The 22,023-nt window shown below is 38.6% G+C and overlaps 1 protein-coding gene across 2 annotated transcripts in view; it reads right to left on the bottom strand.

Moving 5' to 3' along the window:
* vti1a (vesicle transport through interaction with t-SNAREs 1A) overlaps positions 1-22,023 on the bottom strand; it is a 115,873-nt gene that overhangs the window by 83,672 nt on the left and 10,178 nt on the right. For both annotated transcript variants that reach the window (XM_083932438.1, XM_083932439.1), the window contains exon 4: positions 8,250-8,327. In XM_083932438.1, the coding sequence (XP_083788564.1) occupies positions 8,250-8,327 (78 nt within the window). The remainder of the gene's footprint in view (positions 1-8,249; positions 8,328-22,023) is intronic.

The following is a 22,023-nucleotide window of genomic DNA, read 5'->3' as shown; positions in this document are numbered from 1 at the left end:
TAGGAGCCACAAAAATGGTGTTTTTTTGTTGTGCTTTTTTGCGTCAAGAAACGCTCTTCAGTTGTAAGTTATTAACAGGGAGCCCCAGAACAATGCAGCTGTAGCTCAAAAGAAATCTCTACCCTCTTCTTTCGCTCTCCTGCCTTTTTTCAATATCAAACACAGGCGGTTACTATCACCATTTTCCAAAGTTCAGATGATTTCCTTATTATTTCAATAAGGGTGGGGGAGAGTCAAAGTGAATAATGATGACAGCTGTGATTCAGACTGACTGTGTGATCTTCTGTGCCGTTTGTTTGGGACTTGTAAGACGAGGAATTACAAGTGTCAAACAGCTGTGAATATGGGTGCTAAATATTTAAACATGTTTTTCAGCTGAAGAAAAAGAAGTATAGTTTTTTAAAAGCAAGGCTTAAGTGTGTATAAGCTGTGCCAGCCTTTGATTCAAATGCAGGAAGAGCAGAAGGGTAAAAGACTGCGATGGAGAAGTGCAATGGAGAAGAGTGTGCAGAATCAAGCTTGATTACACAGATCGGGGGGGTAGACAGGTGAGGTAACTCAAGACGTCTTCTGACCCTCAGGCTAGGAGGAAATGCACGAAAAAAGGTGGGAAGAAGAAGGGGAAACAAAAGTACAGCTAAATAAAAGAAAATAGCATGATAGCATGACATCTGGCCAGGTTGGCACTCTAAATTATTGATAGGTGTGAATGGTGAGCCTTTGATAGGAATTGAATTACTCTACTTCAGCAGAGGCACTTTTGAACATAGTCTCACTCAAAGACACATTTAACAACATACTGTAACTACACCTGCAAATACAAGTTCAGTCATGCTTCAAAGGACAAGCAATATAATGTAACCTGCAGAAATAGCAAACAACGAAATCTGCCTCAATTGGAGGGAAATTCTCTAAAAGAAATTATCTTCATGAGTATCAATTAAAATATGTTACAACTGCAGGCTGCATGTGCACTATTTAACTTAAACCACCTATTCTGACAACTGAATCGACATTCAGACAGCTGATTTGAATTATCACGCTTGCTACATCACATCTAAATGATGTTTGAAGTCTCAGTCTTGAAAGCAACACAATAAAGAACGGGTTGTCACGGCAGTCCAACATTATATTTGCTAGATGAAGACAATTTAAAGTTCATTTGTATGTAGTTATGAATGGAGCCTCTCAATTAGAGCGTATGTGCTATATTAACAACTAATCCCAATTCTGCAACATAAACATAAAAGTTCAATGATCCAAAATTTTATTCCAAAATCAGGGCCTTTTGTTGTAAAGTAAAGAGTAAAGAAAATTGCCAGCCATTGCTAGTGGTAGTGATTATTTCACAAAACCTTATGATAGCATTTAGTAAGCTAATCAGTTAGGCAACAAGTAAATATGATACTGCTGGCTGTGAATTGTCACTAACTTTATCAGCTAACACAAAGTTATATTTGAGGTTTTGCATGTTCTTACATTATCAACAAAGCAGTGCATGTACAGTGCCTGTAAGTTTGACATGTTTTCTTGAAATTTCTGTTTGTTTGAAGTGATGTACACTTCAAACAAACACCAACAATATCACTCGAGTTGACGCTTAATGACCTTAGCAGTTTCATTATAGTGCACGTTATATTATACAAACAATGAAATCCAGGTTGACCAAATAAAATGTCATGCACTGAGTTAAAAAAAAAATTGATAATGGCAGTGATTGTAATGTAGGGGTGAATGACAAAACAACCACTAGTCTACAGTCTGTCACTATGCCGAATGATAACCGCAATCTAGGGATGGGTGATATGGCCAACATCTTCTATCTCGATATACTGTAGGTCGTTTGAAATCCCGATAATGATACATACATCACGACCCAGAGTGTTTGCTGGTATGGGTCTACATGAAATAACCACATGGTAAAGCCTATTTTGTGTACCACAGAGTATTTTCTCATTTAATTCAAAACTTTAGTACAAAATGAACAAGGATCAGAATGTAAAACGCTGTGCAAATTCCGCAAACATTGCAGTAACACAGTTCAGCCAAAGGTTTTTATATACGTCACGATAGAAACAATATAGAAAAATATATACAATTAACATTTTATAATATTGTTTTCACGATATATATCTTTCTTCTTCCGTCTCTTCGCCCGGCCCCACTGAGCGATATGGAGGAAGGACTTTAACTCAGTATATCATGATATCTGCTCACACGCAGTATATGAAATCATGAGTTTTATAATCCAGGTGTAGGTAATCGCATTTAACTGTGCGATTTAAGGTATTTCAGAAAACTTTTTCTGTGAAATTTGAGTTAATGTGCTTGTCATTATCAGTTTAGACAACGTACTTGTGTATCACATAATCTCTACGGTATTGATTGCATTGAAAGACGACAAATTATTGAATAATCACCCAGCCTTACTTCAGTTCAATTTATTACAAAAGGCAGAAAGCAACTAATATGACCACGTCTTAGAAAATTAAGGGATAGTAAAACTTACAAGCAAATTCCTCTTGAAAGTAAGAAGATGATCTGTGTTGGGTCCAATAACCAAGCTGCTCTAAGCCCTGACTCATTCCTCAATATTTGTCTCCAAAAAAGGCGTAGATCAGAAATAATGTCTTATCTTTAAGACATTTAAGGTAACTGGCGTTTGGTGAATTAATTATCTTTGGCTGGGTTTGTAAGTTGTTTAATCAGTCATGCACAAAAAAAAGAAATTGTCCAAATGAGCAGATTTTAATTTTCTACATAGGAGAGGAGGGCAAATTGAAATTTCAGTGGGAAAGCAGTATTTAAACTGCTGGAGCAGAGAAGCACTTACCTCTTCACGTAACTTTATCAACTGCATCATGAGAGCAAAAGGGAGGAGAGAGAAAGATGGAGAGAGTGAAGGAGGGATAAAAAAGCAGAAACATGGCAGGAGGAAGATCAGTCATGTGGCTGGGTACAGAATTAACCTTGACGATTTATCTGCTTGCATGTTTAGCATTTTGAAATCACAAGACAAACACATTAAACGGAGCTAAACACGCCGCTCAGGCTGACTTTTTTGAACAAACAAAGATCAAGTCCTGGCGCTGTCACATTAAACAAAGAGAGGGAATGGATCGTTCGACTTGCAATATCAGCTGACATTATCAGGGAAGTCACATCACAGAACTTGATATAGCAAGAGAAAAGGAAAACATGAGTAAAATATAGTCTGCACAGTTACAAAATATTTTTTCTCAATGTTTTTAAGTGTATCTGTCATTTTGCTGAATTCTCTGGAAAAGGATGAAAAGAAATATGTGCCCTTTGGAACCGAGTTGGAGAAATGCTGAGCCACTCCATTTGTACCACTGTTTATCAATGCTGATATGCTGTCAATATTTCATGTCGCTTTATGCATCTCAGGAAAGGTGCATGCTGTTTAGATTATGTATAGACAGCCATGTGAGGCTACCACTGTGTACATATACAGTGCATCGTATTATTAGGACAGCCATAGATCATGAAAAATGAATCTTAGCATTGCTATACATTTTTGATGAAAGAGAATAGCAAATTTAAAATGAAGTAAATAAGAAATGCTATTCCTATTCCCTGTCCTGGAAAACCTTGCATATCTGATAATGAAACAGACATTTGAGGGGGAGAATAATCCCATTTGCCATTAATTATGCCTAATCACAATTAAAAAGGTTGTTTCCCTGGTCTTTTCTTAAGTGAAGGCTGTAGACAAGGAAAGAGGAGGTTGGGGCTTATCGTGGGAATGCAACGCAGAAAGAGGGGAAGGGCACGTTTCTTGATTAGCCTTTTGGAGGTGATTTTTTTTTTCAACATTTCTTGGCCAACATTAAAGATTAGCAGATCTGAAGGGAGGCTCAGGGCTACTAGTACTTATGCTGTTTATTTGGAATTTTGTGATACTGGAATAGTTTTATATCACATGAAGGTGAGAGTTCTTAGATGGTGAATTAAAAACTGGATTGCTAACTTCAAAAAAGGGTCAGAACAACAACATCTTTATGGTCAAATAAGTCAAAACAAATGACAAAGAGGAGAAAATGAAGCATCAGCTCCTTCTACCAGCTCTTATGACCAGAATAAATCAAAGCACTAATATTTAACATTTGCACCTATTATACCAAAATCCTAAACAGCAAAAACAATTCAGTACAGCATACATTTGTCTCCTCTATTTATAGTACACCACTAGTAAACACACTCGCAGAAATGTGTTAAAAAATAATATAGATAAATAAATAATAAATTCAGGAGAAATCCATACGATATATAAAACACAAACAAAAATATGAAGTACTTCACACATTACAATATTTGTCACAGCACTCCCTCCTGTAATTTTAGAAGCATCTCAAAAATAGTTCTTGCATCGTTTTAGATTTTTCCACCAATCAAAAAATACAACGCTTCACTGCAATATTGCAAATATATAAATACTGTCGATATCTGTAATGTGGGAGGTAAACAAGTATGATTGCATGTTTTTATAAAGAGCTCCTTTCCTTGAAAATGTCGGCAGTAACAAGACAGACTCAAGAGTGGAAACCGTCTTTTCTAACTCAAGCAACAACTCCCCACTAAGAATGCATTATTGAAGAGGCCAAAGTTTAAAACTACATTGTGGATGTGCTTATGTGGGGCTTGAAAAAACCCAGCAGATCCTGCGATCCCTCACCCCAGCTCAGCCATCAGTCAATGGGTACCAAACAAAACTTGTTCTAGCTCATTTGTGCTGCCTGGCTGATTGCAAGTCCTCGTTCAGGATTTGTTAAAACTATACGAGGGGTATGTTGAGCCGTGTTTCTTGTTTCTTCCTTGCTTTATTTTTCTTTGGCACCCATTCTTTAGTACAGCCAACGATGCTCGCGTTGCTCAAGAGATATAGAGCAGTAAATACAGAATATTGTAAATGTTATAATTACTCCTGCATGAGCGCCTTTCCTTGTGTTTTTGTGATGCCAGCCAGTATTCAAAATTGCACTGCTGCAATTTTTCTGTTATGATAATCAGCAATTTTTTTTTTCAAACAAAAGATTTTTTTTATCCAATACGGAATTCGATACAAGTGGTAATCTGCTTCCTTTGTAGCCTGTAAAATCTGGTCCATGCCGGCTCAAACCAGCACAATCTCTTGTGGCCAAGCCTTCTGCTGTGACTGAAATCGAAACTATTCCGTATAGTGTTCGTGTGTGAAAAATGTGTGTGCATTCGCTGCTTTGTGTGTGGTGTCTGTGTGTGTGTGTGTGGTGTCTGTGTGTATGCGCACTAACATTTGTGCGTGTGTGTTGCATGCAGAGGAAAACAGAAAGAAAAAATGTGCAATGGTAGCCCACCACATTATTAAAAAAAACGAGTGATAGTGCCAATTCAGTCTCTGTCCGCATACAGATAACGAATAAATGCCGAACTCTATTAAATCGTCCTTTAGCCATTATCGCAGGGCCAATACGCCATTTTCAGAACTTATGACGGTTCCCTATTTACTTAGCTATAAATCCTTGCCATGTAACCAACAGATTTGTGACTGGTAATGATCTGCTCAGCCAGGGCTATATGAAATGATCCTGACCTCTTTCAGATCGTCAGGAATTAAATTGACCGACTTGCCCCGGCCCCCACCATCTTTTCCCCTCTCCTATCACCGCCGTCTCGTTAGATAAAAACTCTGAAGTTCCGAGTACTCCACTCACAGCAAGACCAAGACAAGTATTATCTCCACAAGTTTTAAAATGAAAATGAGGTAAATACGGCACCTGGGAGGAAAAAGGGAAAATATATACCATCTATTTACTTTGCTTTTGCCCCCAGCATTAACTCTTTCTAAGGTGTTGTGCGCGTGTGTGTGTGTGTGTGTGTGTGTGTGTGTTATATAATGTGTAATTACATTTTTTTAAATTTCACTTTAAACATTATTGTTGTTATTTATTGCTGCTTTTCAAAATTCAACAATTGATAGTGTATGTTTTAAACATTATAAGGTTTTGAGACCTGGTTGGGAAAATAAAATCTAATTCAGAAGAGAAAGGAATATGTCGCTTATAGTGATTCGTTTTTTTCATTCCTAAAGATAATTATATTTTAATGTAAATATATTTCCTACCTTTTAACTTTCATTTTATTTGAATTAATATTATTTGATAATTTACAATATGACAATATGTGAACTGAGAATTAAGAACGATAGTGTTCCCAGATTTAAATGTCACAATCTGTCACAAACCTCTAATTTTCCTGACGTGTGCATGCATGGATTAAACTAACGTCATAGTTTTTAATTTAGTAACAGAACCATTTGACATAAAACAATGTAAAATATATTTGATAATTATTGTCAAGGATAATAATAAAACGATAATGGCAACAACAATAAAACAGCAATTGAATGTACAAAAACAGTCCATAATATTAATTCTCTACCGACACATTTGTTTTTCAATAATTTCCTTTTTGAGATGAGTAAATTCTAGTTTCATAAATATTACTTTTAAATATTTTTGGATACATTTTTAATGAAATAAGATAAAAGATATGAGATACGTTTTTTCAGCTTTTCCTTGACAGGTTTTTGATAGAACTCTTCAGTGCCTCAAACGTGACATTTCTGACAGCAAATCTCCTTCCGACTTCTGTAAAAAATGTCAGAGTCACTTTTGTGTCTAGCTAATTTGCCTGGAATATGCATTTCATTTACACATCTCGGTTCTTGATACATATGTTTCATAGATGTGTAGTTCATGGGTCATCATTGAAATGGTAATAGGGAAATGTTTTTTTGTTGTTTTTTTAAAACAGACAACTTTATTTAGCTCTGCTTAGCTGTGAATAATCTAAATATACTCCCATAAAGCACTGTGGGACGAAATACGTAAATATGTATTTGAGTTTTCATCTTTGTCTTTTTTCTTTTCTGAGTATGCAAATGCAAAGTATTCATGTGTATGCGAGTGTGTGCACGTGTCATTGTGTGTGCGTGTGCGTGTGCGTGTGTGTGCCCTGAGACGCAGTAACCCCTGCAAGTTGACAGCCGATTGTAAAGGTAATACATAATTAGTCAAACAACGTTTGGTCATAGTTGAGAGTGGCTGCGTATGAGTGGCAGCTGTGCAGGTGAGCAATACGTAAGTGCGTCTTAAATGTTAAAACGCTGTTTGCTCAATCCGTTGATGTATCATTGTTTTGATGAAGCTCTACATTTATTCAAAACAACTTAAGTTTAAAAGAACGTGGCATATTTTGGGCAATTAAGATCTCAATTCAAGATAATTGTTTTTTTTTCTTTATTGCCATTTCCACACCACTGTGAATGAATCTTTTGTAGACATTGCTGACAATGAACGAAAATTGCTAATGTGGTCTTTATCTGTTGTTTATATCCCTCAAATTCAACAGGCTGAGCTGATATTCAAACAAAATGTCAGTCATCTGCTTTTAATAAACAATAAACCAATTGTAAATATGTTGATAGACAATAGATCAAAACAATAAAGAAGCCAAATAGAATTTGAGATGTTTGATTAAGAGCTGATGTTAAATAATAGATACAAATATTAAGGGGTTAAAGGATAATTTGTATGGAGAACTGCACCAAATTATTTCAATGATTGTTTTTGTTTTTTACATCAGTTGTCAACAATATGAGAACCTGCATTCTTATTCATTTGGAGTAGCTGAATTGTGCAGGTTCGGCACCCTTGAAGTTTAAAGAAAGACCGGAGAACAAGATTTTGCAAATTTGGTGTGTGTGTGTGTGTGTGTACCTCGATGGAAAATATATTATTGGCCTAAATCCACACCCGGATGGAGAACAGCTGTGGGACGATTGGAGTGGGGAGGCTGGGTTTTGGATTGAAATTTGTGTGTGTGTGCGTGTGTGTGTGTGTGTGTGTGTGTGTGTGTGTGTGTGTGTGTGTGTGTGTGTGTGTGTGTGTGTGTGTGTGTGTGTGTGTGTGTGTGTGTGTGTGTGTGTGTGTGTGTGTGTGTGTGTGTGTGTGTGTGTGTGTGTGTGTGTGTGCGGGCTACAATCTGGCTTTAGCCAGACACTGGTCCCATGCCCTGAGCCCACTCACAGGCAGCCCAGCTTTGCATTAAACAGTGTTCCTTCCGCATGACTTGGTGACAATACTGTGGTTTCAGCTCTCGATGGCCCCTACGAGGGGCCCACCTCCTCACCCTTGGGGCCAGTCAGCCACCCACACTGATGTCGTTTGGGCCCCTGATTAGCACCTCACCTGGTTCTCTGAGGAGCTGGCGTCATCCCCCAGGAGCTCGTTGCGCACCTCATCACTGTAGGCAATACGTGACCTTTTCTGCAGGGGGAGGAGGATGAGGAAGAAGGACAAAAAGAAGAAGAAAAGGGAGAAACAGGGGAGGGGAAAAGGAGAAAACAAGTGGGGAAATATAGCTTAGTACTGTTGTTGATGCAAAAACACAACAGGCATTCCTTAAGCACGAGAGCCCCCTAATGGAACTTGGTGACAAACTGAGTCATACACATGCCGGCTGTATGTATGTGTGAGTGTGTCTCTGTGTATATGTACCCCTACAACACATGCACTGAAAATAAGCACGTCAGGGTTTTGTGCCCAGGCCTCCTTCCAAGGTGATCTAGTGTAACTAGTGCACTTGTGCCCCAGGAGTGATGGCAAAGCGCCCCCCACCTTGCCCACTTAAACAAATATAAGTTGAGGGATGAAAAACCTCATCTTGTGTGCATGGAGAGATTGTGGTACAGGGGGACAGGGGAGAGGGCCAGGGAGATGTATTATGAGGAAGTATCACTTGTCAGCGCTAAATCTTTTCTGGGGGCTGTCACCGCTGTCATCCCAGTGCAGTGGCAGGCTCTGTGATAACACCAATGCTGAGACTCAGACAGGGAATAATTCATCACCCATTGGCGGCCCATCGGATTTGGGGTTGCCTCTCTGTAACACACACAAACCCTCTCTCTATCTCTATCTCTCTCCCTCTCTCTCTCTGTCTCAAGATAGGAATGCCATGTCCAAAAAAAAAAAAAGAAAAGAAAAACCAAAAAGACAAACACTCAGACACACACATTTCATACACACTTCATAGTGTGCCACCTCCGATTGTCGAAGAGTGGGCTGCTGTTGTACCGCTTGTTTACAGACGCCCGACCCATGGAAAAACAACCTCTTGGCATGCCCTCGAAACTAAATACACACCAGCAGCAGACACAGAAAGTGTTTACTAAGCCTCCTTCGCTTTCTCTCCCTGCCTTGACAGGGTTTCTAGGTGGGCTGCAGGAGGTGGGCAAAATCAAAGACACTAGCATAGGAATGAAAATATCACTTTTTCTCAACACAAATTCTTTCTATTTTTCTATATTTACTTAGTTCTCCACTCTAAGTAAATAAAACAAAGTAAGAGAATCAGTGAAGGAACACCAATTACCTGGTGGTGACATTTTTTTTCCTCAAGTATCCTTTCTCAGTATTTTACCATTATCTGTAAAAGTTTGAAGAAGCTATCACATGAAGTACTTTGATGCTACCTCCCGTAAGAGAAGCACAAATCAAACTTGAAAAAGCCAATTCTAACCTCACGAGTGATGATATCAAGTTCCTTGATTGAAATAACTTTGGGCCCAATCACAATCGAGCCAGTTGATTTTTCTATTTATTTTTTTTTTGTCTCTCCTCATAATCTGGAGCACTGAGTGGAAAGTCATGGCTGATGTGATTTGGGTGTTATTATCGTGATGGTGAGGGCCACAGTTCTCTGGAGTAATTACTGACTAGACGGAGGGCCTGATTGACCCAGACCACAAAACCCATTAGATAAAGAGCGCACCCAAACAATACTCAACCACAGGGACCTAGGCTAACCACAGAACGCCCACTGAGGGAAAAAGAGTAGGTCGGCAGCACAGACAATGTGTCAAAATGTGCTGTTAAGATGTTTTTGCAATTGTTTTGTGATTTTGCCATACAACACCAGGTTTAATATTGTCTTTTGAGTTTGTGATAGATGAAACGATGTCATGTCATGACAGAAAACCCCCAAATCTCTAGAAATACTAGGTTAAATGACAGACATGTGCAACCCATGAATTTATCATGATAGCTTTAAATGTTCTTCTTCAGCACTCTTGATTAAAATCAATAACGCAGATATGGCGCTCTATGGCAAATACAGGTGACATAAAAAATAAATTACTGCTTTTCTCTTTTTTTTTAAACCCCCTTTTGTTGAAATGTCTGCTGAATATATATATAAATATATATATATATATATATATATATATATATAAAGTTAACAAATGTATCTAAGAATGTACGTAGATATTTTAATTGTATTATCAGTATTTTTTTCTTCAGTGCAGAGGCAAATAAATGGTCATTGTGCCTCTGTCACGACATTAAAAGATTTCAGATTTAAGTAAAACCAGAAAGCCAATAAGCATCAAATTGAAGACATCGTGTACTCTTGTACACAAGGCACATACACATATTTGTCACCATGAAAACACCCACATATTCCATTTAAGTCGGGTTTCATCTTTAAGAGCAGCAGTGCAACTTAGGGGGAAAGACGACTTCACCAGTAATTGAGACGAGGAAGCCTGAGAGAAGCATTGATTTGAATGTTAAGGCTTACATCGCCTTCAAACCATATGCAGGGAATTTTTTGGTATTTCTAAATAGCTGTCTGTTACAGATGAATGTATGAAGCGTTTCTGCAATGAGAACAGTGTAGATAACAAAGGAAAGTATAAAGAATGGAAAATGCCATTGAAATGAAAGTGTGCCGCTACTTCCCCTGTACCTACAGTATACACCCCAGTTTTTGGGTTCCCCCTCAGGAAAACAACTGATTCCTGAGTGATTACTGCCTTCCCATTTGATGTAAAACATCAGCAGCTGTGCAATATTGACTGCTTAAGGAGCAGATTGTGATTGTAAGAGTGGTATAAAGAGTGTTGCACAAAAAAATTATAAGTGACAATAGGATTACTCTTTAGGTCAGGAAAGCAGCTATCAGATACCTGTTCCATAGTAATCTTCTATAAAAGAAAATGCATTGAAACTCATTCATTCTAGTTACAGTATGTAAAGACTGCATCTTTAGACGAAACCCACTAATCAAGCTTTGTAATCTAAAAAAGAATGAACGCTTTCAGAAGATACCTTATTGCTCAGAAAAGAAAAAAAAGAGCTTTTTTTAATCCTTTTGAAAGGTCTGTCTTTTGTCAGTTTTTAATCTTGGGTGAGAATTTGCTTCTATTCCCAGAAGCGCACAAGAAAAGTACAAAGGTACATCTTAACTTTATGCAAAGTGGCCTGCCTTTAAAACTCTACACATCCCGTCAAATGCAGCGATGGAGGTGTTGGTGTCCTGTCAAAAACACACGTTTTACCTCTGTTGACATGGATAGCAGGCGGGGGGAAAAACTACTCTTCTTTACTCATCAAACTGTAATTACATATGCATGCATAACAATTCATATCAGATATGCTAATCAGCTTGGCATAATCTTCTGAACAGCAAATTTTATTTATTTAATTATAGCAAATATATGGATCTTTCCTTTTTGTGCAATTTCTCTCTAGTGTATGGGCACGCATGGGTATATATTCCCTGAATTAACATGTTGTTTAAGTCTCTCTATAGTCTGAAAGTCGTAAATCTTAAAAAAAAGAAAAACATTTTACAGAAAATGTTTTGAAGATTGTAAAACAATGACCATCTCTTAAATGAAGCAATCACAGTGTTTGTAATGTAAAAGACGAGTTCCCTATCTACAAAAAAAAGCACAATAATTAAAATCAAATAAACTGAGATTCAAATGCACATTTCAATGCCTTCCAACTCTCCTCTTTTCTTTTCGCCCAGTGCAATGTGTGACACAAGGACAAGCGCAAAGAATTGTGGCGCCTGGAAAGCTGAAAAATGTAAACAGTTCATTAGATGGGAAATAAAAGGCATAAAAATACCCAGGGGTAGAGTGTAATGAGGGGCCCTGAAGTTCTTCTGCAGACGCTTTTTCCCTCCACTTTCCCAAGCTTTTCCTTTCCACCCTGCACACACAGCTGGTGACATAGCATGAAGAGTAATTAACCATATTCAATTTACAATACTATGTTCCATTATAGGCTGTTTAGCCAGTAGGAGAGCGGCTGACCAGATCTTCCAAATGTACACCCAACAACACTTACCCAAATCTGCTTATGTCTCCATGTGCTTGTCTGAAACTGGCATTCAACCTTTTATTTTCCCAACTGAGCTGCTCTATGAATGTAGAAACATACCAAAACCATAACTTTCGGGTGTACAAATATATATACAATATTTATGTTCACTCTTGTAAACACACAAGGCTAAAGTAAGAAATGAAATGACAATGAAGTGAGCTGATAAAATGTCTTTATGTTCACAAGAATTTTTGCCAAACTCAAAAGGTTATCTGTATCACTTCCTTTCCTCCCCCTGCTGTGATATTTTCCCAGGTGATGTGTGGACCAGTACCAGCAGGTCCCACTCTGGTTCCCCCCACAAGTGGGGGCAGAGGTGGACCGATGCGGCATGGTGTTAAAAGGAAGCTGAGACCTTTAAGCAGGCACAAGTATCACAACAGCATCTTAAATAATGCATCTCTGCGTGGCAGGGGTTTCTCACACACACACACACACACACACACACACACACACACACACACACACACACACACACACACACACACACACACACACACACACACACACACACACACACACACACACACACACACACACACACACACACACACACACACACACACACACACACACACACACACACACACACACACACACACACACACACACACACACACACACACACACACACACACACACACACACACACACACACACACACACACACACCTCTTCACAATCAAATTGGAAGAGGTTGTTCAATTAAGTAAGTAAGTGCTCCTTTTAATGCATTTGATATATTATCAGACAAAGGCAAGTAGCTACAATTGGGATTGTCACAGGAGGGTGTCATTTGTGCCTTTGTTTTATTGTGGTCTTTGGTGCCATCGAATCCTCCACTTCTGACTGTGTGTGTGTGTGTGTTTGAGTGAGAGCATACACACGCACGAGGGCCACTGTATGAACACGGAGGCTTCTACGAGCCTTTGCATCCCGGGGAAACCTCCTTTAGAGAACGTACGCGTGCAACATATGTGAACGGTAGCCTGGTGTGTGTTCTATCCCCTAATAGAAGAGCAGCAGTGGTAGAGAAGCCGGAGCCTTAGATAACAGCATGGGGCCTCTCATTAGCTCACAGGTTGGCGCTTTGGTGGCTTCTACGCACACGGCATTGTGTTCTACTTCCATGAAAAACCTAACGGAGTCTCATAGACGCCGTTGTCTAAAACACAAATAAAGGTGAATGATCAACTGAGGCGAGGTAATAAATGTGCCTGCGACATATCTAAACAGGCAAGAGGTAAGGAGACTTTTTTAGGGTGAGTGTAACAGCTTCACAAAGATCTTATGACACTATAAAAAAAATAATAATAAAAAAAAAAACTTGCTTTAGTCAGAGACAACTGTGGGGGGAAAAAACTTATCTTAGTTTAATACAGTCAAAAACATATATGCTTATTCCTAGTTTGGCATTGTAGCACTAAATCTATCAATTTTTTTATATTAGACCACAAGCAAACATGATTTTATCTCCAGGGGGAAATACCTAGCCGTTTGCCGGTGAAAGAGTACACTATTCGGATAGGGGCCTTTCATGCTTGTACATCTGTGATACCGGTGGTGTATTTCCCTGTCAAAGTCATTTCTATTGCTAAGTACAGCCAAGATCAGTCAATAAGCCTAACGACTGTACCCACAAAGCGAGAGGCCGAGAGGCGGCAAGAGAAGAGAGAAGGGGGGGATTGCAAGTGAACTCCAAACAAAAGAGCAAATTCGAGGAGGGCTTTGATTGAAGAAGCGCCATATACTTTTTGAAGGCCGAGGGATCATCTCTCAATGGTTATTTCTTTAAGGCATGAGGGCCCGATTAAACCCAATATTAAAATATGGAGGCGCTTCTAATGAAAAATCAAAGGCCCCGTTTCCCCTCCCACACCCCAGTCCTTCTATCTCCCCTTCCCTCCTTCTCTTGTGTTCTATCAGGTTTTCTCCCTTAGCCCATGGTTGTGTAGGAGGGGATAGAAAGAAAAGGAAGTATGAAAAGAAAGAAAGAAAGAAAGAAAGAAGAGAAAGAGAGAGGGAAAGAGAGAAAATGGGGAAAAGGGAGGGTTATAGAGATGAGGGACCTAGGTGCTGGTGGTGCAAAACAGAGACAGACAGCATTGGTTGGAGGAGTAAATCAATAGAGCAGAGCCGTCGGGGAGGCGGGCAGCCAGGGCAAGGAGAGAGTAGAGGAGAGGGGGAACCAGCACAGGGGCTCGGGCTCCGATCACAACGCTGGCTTCTGGCGTGCAGTGGGGAATAAAGTGGGCCTCCCCGGGTCAGCACCAGAGAAAAAGGTGAGATTAGAGGAAAGTGGAGGAGGGATTTTCACAGAGTGGAGGTGGGAGGGGTGGGAGAGGTGGATGTTGGAGGATGACGAGGAGAGAGAAAGTGTGTGTGGGGGAGGAGGGGGGGTGTTAGGAGATGTGCAACACAGGATACCTGGCAAGCCAGGGACCAACCGGCCCATTAGCCTGTGGCTACCTACATATGGTTCACTGAACCCTCTGCTGAGAAGAGCTCCTCTCCTATCAGTCTTCCCATCTTTTTTAAAGAAAGAAATACCTTCACTTTTAACCCTTTCTCTGCCTTGGAAAGAGGTTCACTCCTGACCTCGATTTATGATTCATTTTTGTTTGATGTCTATTCTTGGAGTGTTATCTAAAATTGAAAAATGTAATAAAAAAGAAAACCTAGACACAAAGGGAGAGGAGTCGGGCCTGCTGAGCATGTGTGTGCACGTCCGTCAGTGGACACGCACAGAAGACTATCTCCTTCAGTGCTTTGCCTTTTCTTGTAATGTGACCATTGTTGGCGCTGAATAGCTCACTCATTAGCATAAGAATACAGCAGCACATATAGGGACTTAGCCAGATCATTATCTCTATATATTTATGTATACTTTGTTATTTCAGTAGCCAGAACACATTCAAATGCTGATGAGGCCAGCAAGGCCCCCTTCCAAAGCCCTTCCAACATGTGCCCTCCTGAACTTCCCAATATACTTACCAGTTTCCTGGGAGTCTGCAGGTTTTGTACAGGAATTTACAACAAAATTATGAGAAATGGCGAACTGAAGGCTACAAAGAAGATTTGCTTCCGCGTCTTAAGTAGATTTAAAGTTTACAGAAATAATATGCTACATTCAACCCAGGAATAAATGGAGTGGAGTTGAATAAATCACAAAAACAATCATCTGCGGTTCATTCTTCAAAAGACAAAGCAACAGTAAATAAAAAAAGACCACTGCAAAGTAAAAACTACATAATAACATTCAATTAATGAGCTATTTTATAATTTGGTTGTTTTTTTAAATGGGCAACAGATTATTTCTTCCACATTTGATACAAGCACTTAAAGCAGAGAATGTGTTATGTGAAACAGATCATTTCTGAAATAAAAATGTACAAAGGCAAAATGTACAAAAAGTTTGACAATGCAGAACAAACAAGTGCTCTATGGTAATGATGGGAACAAAACCAAAGAGTTTAGTCTCACTGCAGGAGCAGGCTGATGCTCTAATGGTGGCCAACCTCTGGGATAATTGAAAAAGAAACCCTAATTCATCTTCCACAATGTAATTCTGATCAAGGCCACAGCCAGATTCCACTGCAGGCTTCAAAAACACCAGAGAAAAGGCAAAATTGTTGGTCGCTGAGAGCAAAAACACTCTCCCTTTCTTTCTGGCACGCTCCCTCATTAGAAACACTTAGGATGAGAGGAAGAAACTAAGTTTAATTGTGTGTCTGCTTGTGTGTGTGAAGGGGGTGTGAGCAGGGGTTAAAACATTTGTAAACATGGAGCTCTAAGTATAAAGAAATGCCAGTAAAGATGTAATGTAAAGAGTTCTTCCACTATTTACCCCTTTCCTCACTCTCGCCTTGTCGGAGGCTTACTTATTAAAAAGCAAATGCCAGTGCCTCAAATACAGAGGCAAAAAACACAGACCCAATGATTCATAATGTATTACATAAATACTTTATGAATCCCTTCACCATACTTAAGCCAGTCTGGCAAAAAAGAAAACATTGTCACCTATTCTAGTATCCGCTTGTCAGCACATCACTGGGGAGTGGGTGTCACATGTCACTTCTGGTTTACACTACTGCGTGGGACAGGCTCGGTGCAAGGAAATCGGGGGTAGGACAGAAAGAAGAACAGAAGGAAAAGTGAAGGGGAGGTGGAAAGGGGAGTAAAAAGAGAGAGCAGAGAAAGGAGGAGGAAGGGGGTGTTATCATATCATCACCCCATGTCTTTATATTTTCCCCCTTATTATCTTTGGCCCCCGCTCACTCCAGTCACTCAATCACACAAGCCCTGAGGACAGCGAGGGGACCTGGGAGGGCCTTCGCTTCACGGCAGACTCAGCCAGACAAGCGTCTGAAAGCTATACTGATCGCTGTCAGTGTGTGTGTGTGTGTGTGAGTGTGTGTATGTGTGTGTGTGTGTGGAAGTACAGCGACTTTGGAGGGGCCAGGAGAGATAAGCGAGAGAGGAAACGATCGCACGGAAGGATAACGGCCGAATTTGCACACTGCCAAACAAAACCTGTGCTCCAGGCATAATGCAGATACCCCATCCATACAGACAAGTGTTAACATAAAGAGATAGAGAGGGAGTAGGGGGTGATCTGCTTGCAAATTATAGGCTATGTGATTCCTGCGAGTCGACTACTGACAAGAACTCGTCTTGTTAATGACCATAAAACTCATAACGATGACAGGAACGCAAATGTCCCCAAAAGGTATTCCCACTTCTCTGCCTGGGACACTTATCATATTCATAAAAATGGTTGGCAATTTTGCCCTCGTATTTCCTGTAACTTTCATCAATCAGCCCTGGTCAAAATAAAGGACTGTTGTAGAATCATGCTTCTCAAAGTAATGGAGAGACCACACTTAATAGAGCTTGTGATATATATTGTCAAAACGTATATTAAAATGTATTGTTTGTATATATTTTTCTATATAGTTTCTATTGCAATGTTAAAAAAAACAGAGGCTGAACTGAGCATAGTTTGTTTCGTCCCTATAATCATTAACAGTGCTAATAATGCATTTAAATGATTAACTTGAGGATACACTGTTTTAGTAGCAGTTGAAAATGGAGTCAAAGACTGTTTTAGAATCCCCTATCGATGTTTAACTGCCATCACATCTGATTGACAGCATTGCCATGCTTCTCAAAGTAATGGAGAGACCACACTTAATAGAGCTTGTGATATATATTGTCGAAACGTATATTAAAATGTATTGTTTGTATGTATTTTTCTATATAGTTTCTATTGCAATGTTAAAAAACCAGTGGCCGAACTGAATTGTGGCAATATTTATGCCATTTAAAAAACGCTCTGCATTCTGATCCTTGCATACTAAGTTCTTTTGCACAAAGTTCCCTAATAAAATAAGAAAATACTCAATACTTTTCTTTTGTAAAGTATTTAATCCACACAGGAATACAAAAAATGGTTATTTCATATAGACTCTATTATTTATTAGCAGAAAACATAGTATATATTGTGATAAATATCGAGATATGAAATGATCTACCTGTATATCAGGATAGAAAATATTGGCCATATTGCCCAGCCTGAAGCGAACTTTTCCAAAAGTGCCATTTTGACCTTGAAAGACATTATTCAACCACACACAAAAAGAATAAGAAAAGTAATGCACATTGTGATGATCCGGTTTGTGTCTCTCTCTAATTTTTTCTGATAAAACAAATATCAACAAGGCACTTCAGGACAACACATCCTTTTGTCCTTATTGTGACACTGTCCTTCAACCCGAATTTGACCCACTGCTGCCATTACACCATCAAACCCGTGAAAAATGGTTTCAACATGAGTGATAAAAGGCTGATCCGCAAATGAATCCCATCTTCGTGTCCATAAAGAGGACATGGAAAAGCCTCCGACGCGACAAATCCACAAAGGGCTTGAGGAAGACATACAACTTCCTAATGAAAGACCTAATTCATAAGTAGAGACGAAGATCCATTTGTTTACATCTCAAATCTGCACTCAGAGAAAATATATGGGAAAAATCCCTGTCAATCGGGGGAGGCCTTTTAAAACTGGTTATGAGTGATTAGACTTTGGTGTCATTGATGGGTTGTTCAGCAACAAGCCTTGAAAAGCGTCAATCTGCCTTCACGCCTCTGTGTTTAATAAGAACAAGTAAGCTAGGGCAACGTAAGGCGATTTAAAGTGTCTAACATCCAACTAATGTTGGTCTGTCATGTTGTCTGCTTGCAGGAGTCACCATAACGAAGACAGGGGGCAAACAACAAGAGCCCTTCAAGATGGATTGCAACAATGCTAATTTATTTATCGCTACTAGTGTGGTTTGAGTGTGGGAAGTACAGTGGTGCTAAAATATCCCATCAAAACCTAAATCTCAACATAATTATCAGCATCTGGTTTAAAAATGGACATTTATGATTTCAGAGCTTTTTAAGACAAATAGAGCTTTGAATAACTTTCGGATAGATGACTTTGCAAACTCTCCTCCCCCTAATTTAGCTTGTCAATTGTGCCAAACATAATGAGTTTATGTTCGCTATCAGCTCAAGTTGGATAGTCTCCACAACCTTGAATTGTCCATGACCACCATTAATAATCAACATAAACATTCATACAGCACTTAAATGAAGAGCAGTCTCATCTCTCATGTATTTGGTTATATTCGGGGCGTGTTCTGAATACATACCAAGGTATTAGTATGCTTTGAGTAGGGCTGCAACGTTTAATTCAGTAATCAGCTAGTCGTTTGACGATAAATAATCTCCAACTATTCTGATAATCAATTAATTGTTTAAGTAATTTTTTCATGCAAAAGTTCTGTTTTCAGACTCTCAAAACTGGAGATTTCCTGCGTTTAAAGCACAATTTAACTGAATATCTTTGGGTTGTGGACTGACAATACAAGACATTTAAAGACATACTTTTTGACTTTGAGAAACTGAGATGGACATTAATCACTATATTCTAATATTTTATAGACCAATCCATTAATCGAGAAAACCATTGGCAATAATGAAAATAATCAGTTGTTGCGGCCCTAGCTTCAGGTTAAGACTGAAAAATAGTTCACACGCTAAACTTCAACCTAGAGCAGAAAGCATGCAAGTAGAGATAATACCCTATACTTTCTATTGCATTTCAAAAAACCCTGGAAAAATGTTAATTCATTGCTAATGATAAACGGTTCGTAGATGCCCTTCTGATGCAGAGGAAACAAATAGCTCTGGGGTTTGGAAACAGGAAAAGAGGTTTATGGAAAACTTCTGATAGCATTCTTACTGGCAACTGAAACATGCAGTCTGAACTGTGTGTGGTAAAGTTAAGAGTCATTCATTAGTTCCTCTATAACAAGTTAATTTATTCTGATAATAGGGGACCAAAATCAAATCATGAGTAACAGTAGTTTGCCTTGGCCTTATCCGAGGATTGTTCACATTTGATACACATCTGATAAAATGAAAAAAGCATATGTGTATTTCCTCATTTCAGTCAAACCATTCTACTCATTGACAAGTTAAAAAACTTTTTTAAAAGGTCCAGTGTGTCAATTCTTTAAATACAGCATACAATATTTGTCTCAATTGAAAGCAGCTAGATTTCAAGTTATATCTAGAAGGTCACTTATAACCACATATGAAACTCAAATATCCAGGTAAAAAGAAAACAGAAAAATGCATGAATGGGATCAGCACCAACAGCTTTTTCATTCCATTCACCTCTGTGAACCTGGCATATAAACTGTTCAATATTTCAAGGTTGGCTGACTCTTTGGAAAGGCATTAATTATCTCCCTGGGCGGACACTAAGAGGTTTTTAAAGAAGGTCCAGACGTTACACTTGACTATGACTGTTACTCCAAACAATATCACTATATCAGAAATTAGGAAGGGATAGTTATATTCCTGTGACAGTTTGTTTAGTCATTCAGTATCGGAAAACACATTAACTATTGAAACAAGGCAGGACAGAGAAAGAAGGGAATCATTCCTTCCTAATTTCAAACTTTTTAAAAAGGTAGGTACTGTACTTCAGGTGATTCAAAACGTGGCTGTATTATCTTTTCACTGAGGATGGATTGGTATGATACCAATATCAAATATTGGGCCAATATTGAGTCAAATGGCTGGATCTGGTATCTGTGGCAATGGGGCCAATCTAATCAATTCAATTTATATTATGTGAATTTTAATCTGAAACTTTTATTCCTGTTCACCTGCTGACCAATTTGTAGCTACATTCAAAAAGGTTTACACTTAAATTTCCATTCCTGTTAATTCTGAAGATTTTTTAGCAAGTTGCTGGTGCAGGATTCATTATTTTAATAATAAATAACAATTCAGTAAATGTATACCTATGTATTAATTTGTTAAATCTTGTTTTACACAGTTGAGAAAGCAATGTTTAAGTCAAGCCTGTTTCCTGTCACAGAAAAGAATGATCCTCGTCACTTCCACACAATAAAGCAGTCAATTTATTAATTATTATTAATTGGCTGATACCCAATGCCCAGGTATTGGTATCTGTATTTATGCGGCATACTCAATGCCATATAAAGACTGGGTAATGATATGTTTTTCAAGAGGAACGCTGATGCTTGGTAATGAATGACATCTTCAAGGTATGCGATGCAATAGTATACAGCATATTATGAGTAACCAACAATAGCTTTCTACTTCTAAAATTGGGGTTGATTCAAGTAAATCAATCCATTGTAGCAAAGAAACACTCACAAATCACACCCTGTGATTCAACAAAACTGCCTTGACCATCACTGGCACCCATTTCCACTTAATGACAGAAAAAAAAAGAAGTATTCAACAATAGAACTTGTCAGAACCTGATATTTAAGGACTATCAATTAACCTTTATCAGAGTCAAGGATCCTTGAACACAGAGCCTCTCACATTTGTCCAGAAGTGTTCTTGCTATTGAAAAGACAGCATAATAAAATAATAATAAAAAAAAAAACACACACAACTTAAGGAGGGGAACATTCACAGCAACATCTAATGTCATAAAGATTAATTGTGAGCGGAGATAGGAGAGTTATGGTGTGAAATGTTTACAGTATCATTTTTTAAAAGACTTTTCACTTTCCTAAGGAGGTACCATTTCATTTATATTTTATTTTGCTTCCTTAATTAACTTTCAGAGCTTGACTGGGCATAGACAAACTAAAGACAATACATAAAGTTGGAAACCTGACTGCTATAAGGTACTTTGAATAAAATGGGCTTTTACCACAAGGACATTTTGGTAGCATTATTTTCAATTTCTATTACAAAGCATAAAGGGTGAGTTCAGGCATAGTAATAAGTGGAAGGATTTATCATAGCAAGTCCACTCATACATCAGAAAGGCAAAGTAATTGGTAAATGTGCACAATATTGTCCTTGTCCTTACCTTAAGCAGAAGGAAATTCTTAGAGCAATACCGCCATCTGCTGCAAAAAGAGATCAACAACCACAGCAGCTAGTGCAAGTGGGAGGTATACTGATGCCTCAAAGTAACACACTATAGGGAGCTTTCCAAACATTGCACTGAAAAAAAGTATAGAAAAATGATGATGCAGATTTAAATGTTTAACTGTAAGAGATATTCAAGCGTGCTCTAACTTGTAAGTAACTTGTGGACTCTTGGAAGATTAGCCAATGAGCTAAAAGAGATCCAAATAAAAACAAATACTTAAAGTGATTTTAGAGATGCACCACATTCACAGATCAGACATTTCTTTGATACGGTTTCAATCCTGTTTGCTATTAACGGAAGGTCCACTGA

Source organism: Echiichthys vipera, assembly GCF_963691815.1.
Source record: "Echiichthys vipera genome assembly, chromosome: 18".
Classification (NCBI taxonomy): Eukaryota; Metazoa; Chordata; class Actinopteri; order Perciformes; family Trachinidae; genus Echiichthys; species Echiichthys vipera.
The sequence above is the reverse complement of the archived record's forward strand: the minus strand, read 5'-3'. Positions and strand labels throughout refer to the sequence as shown.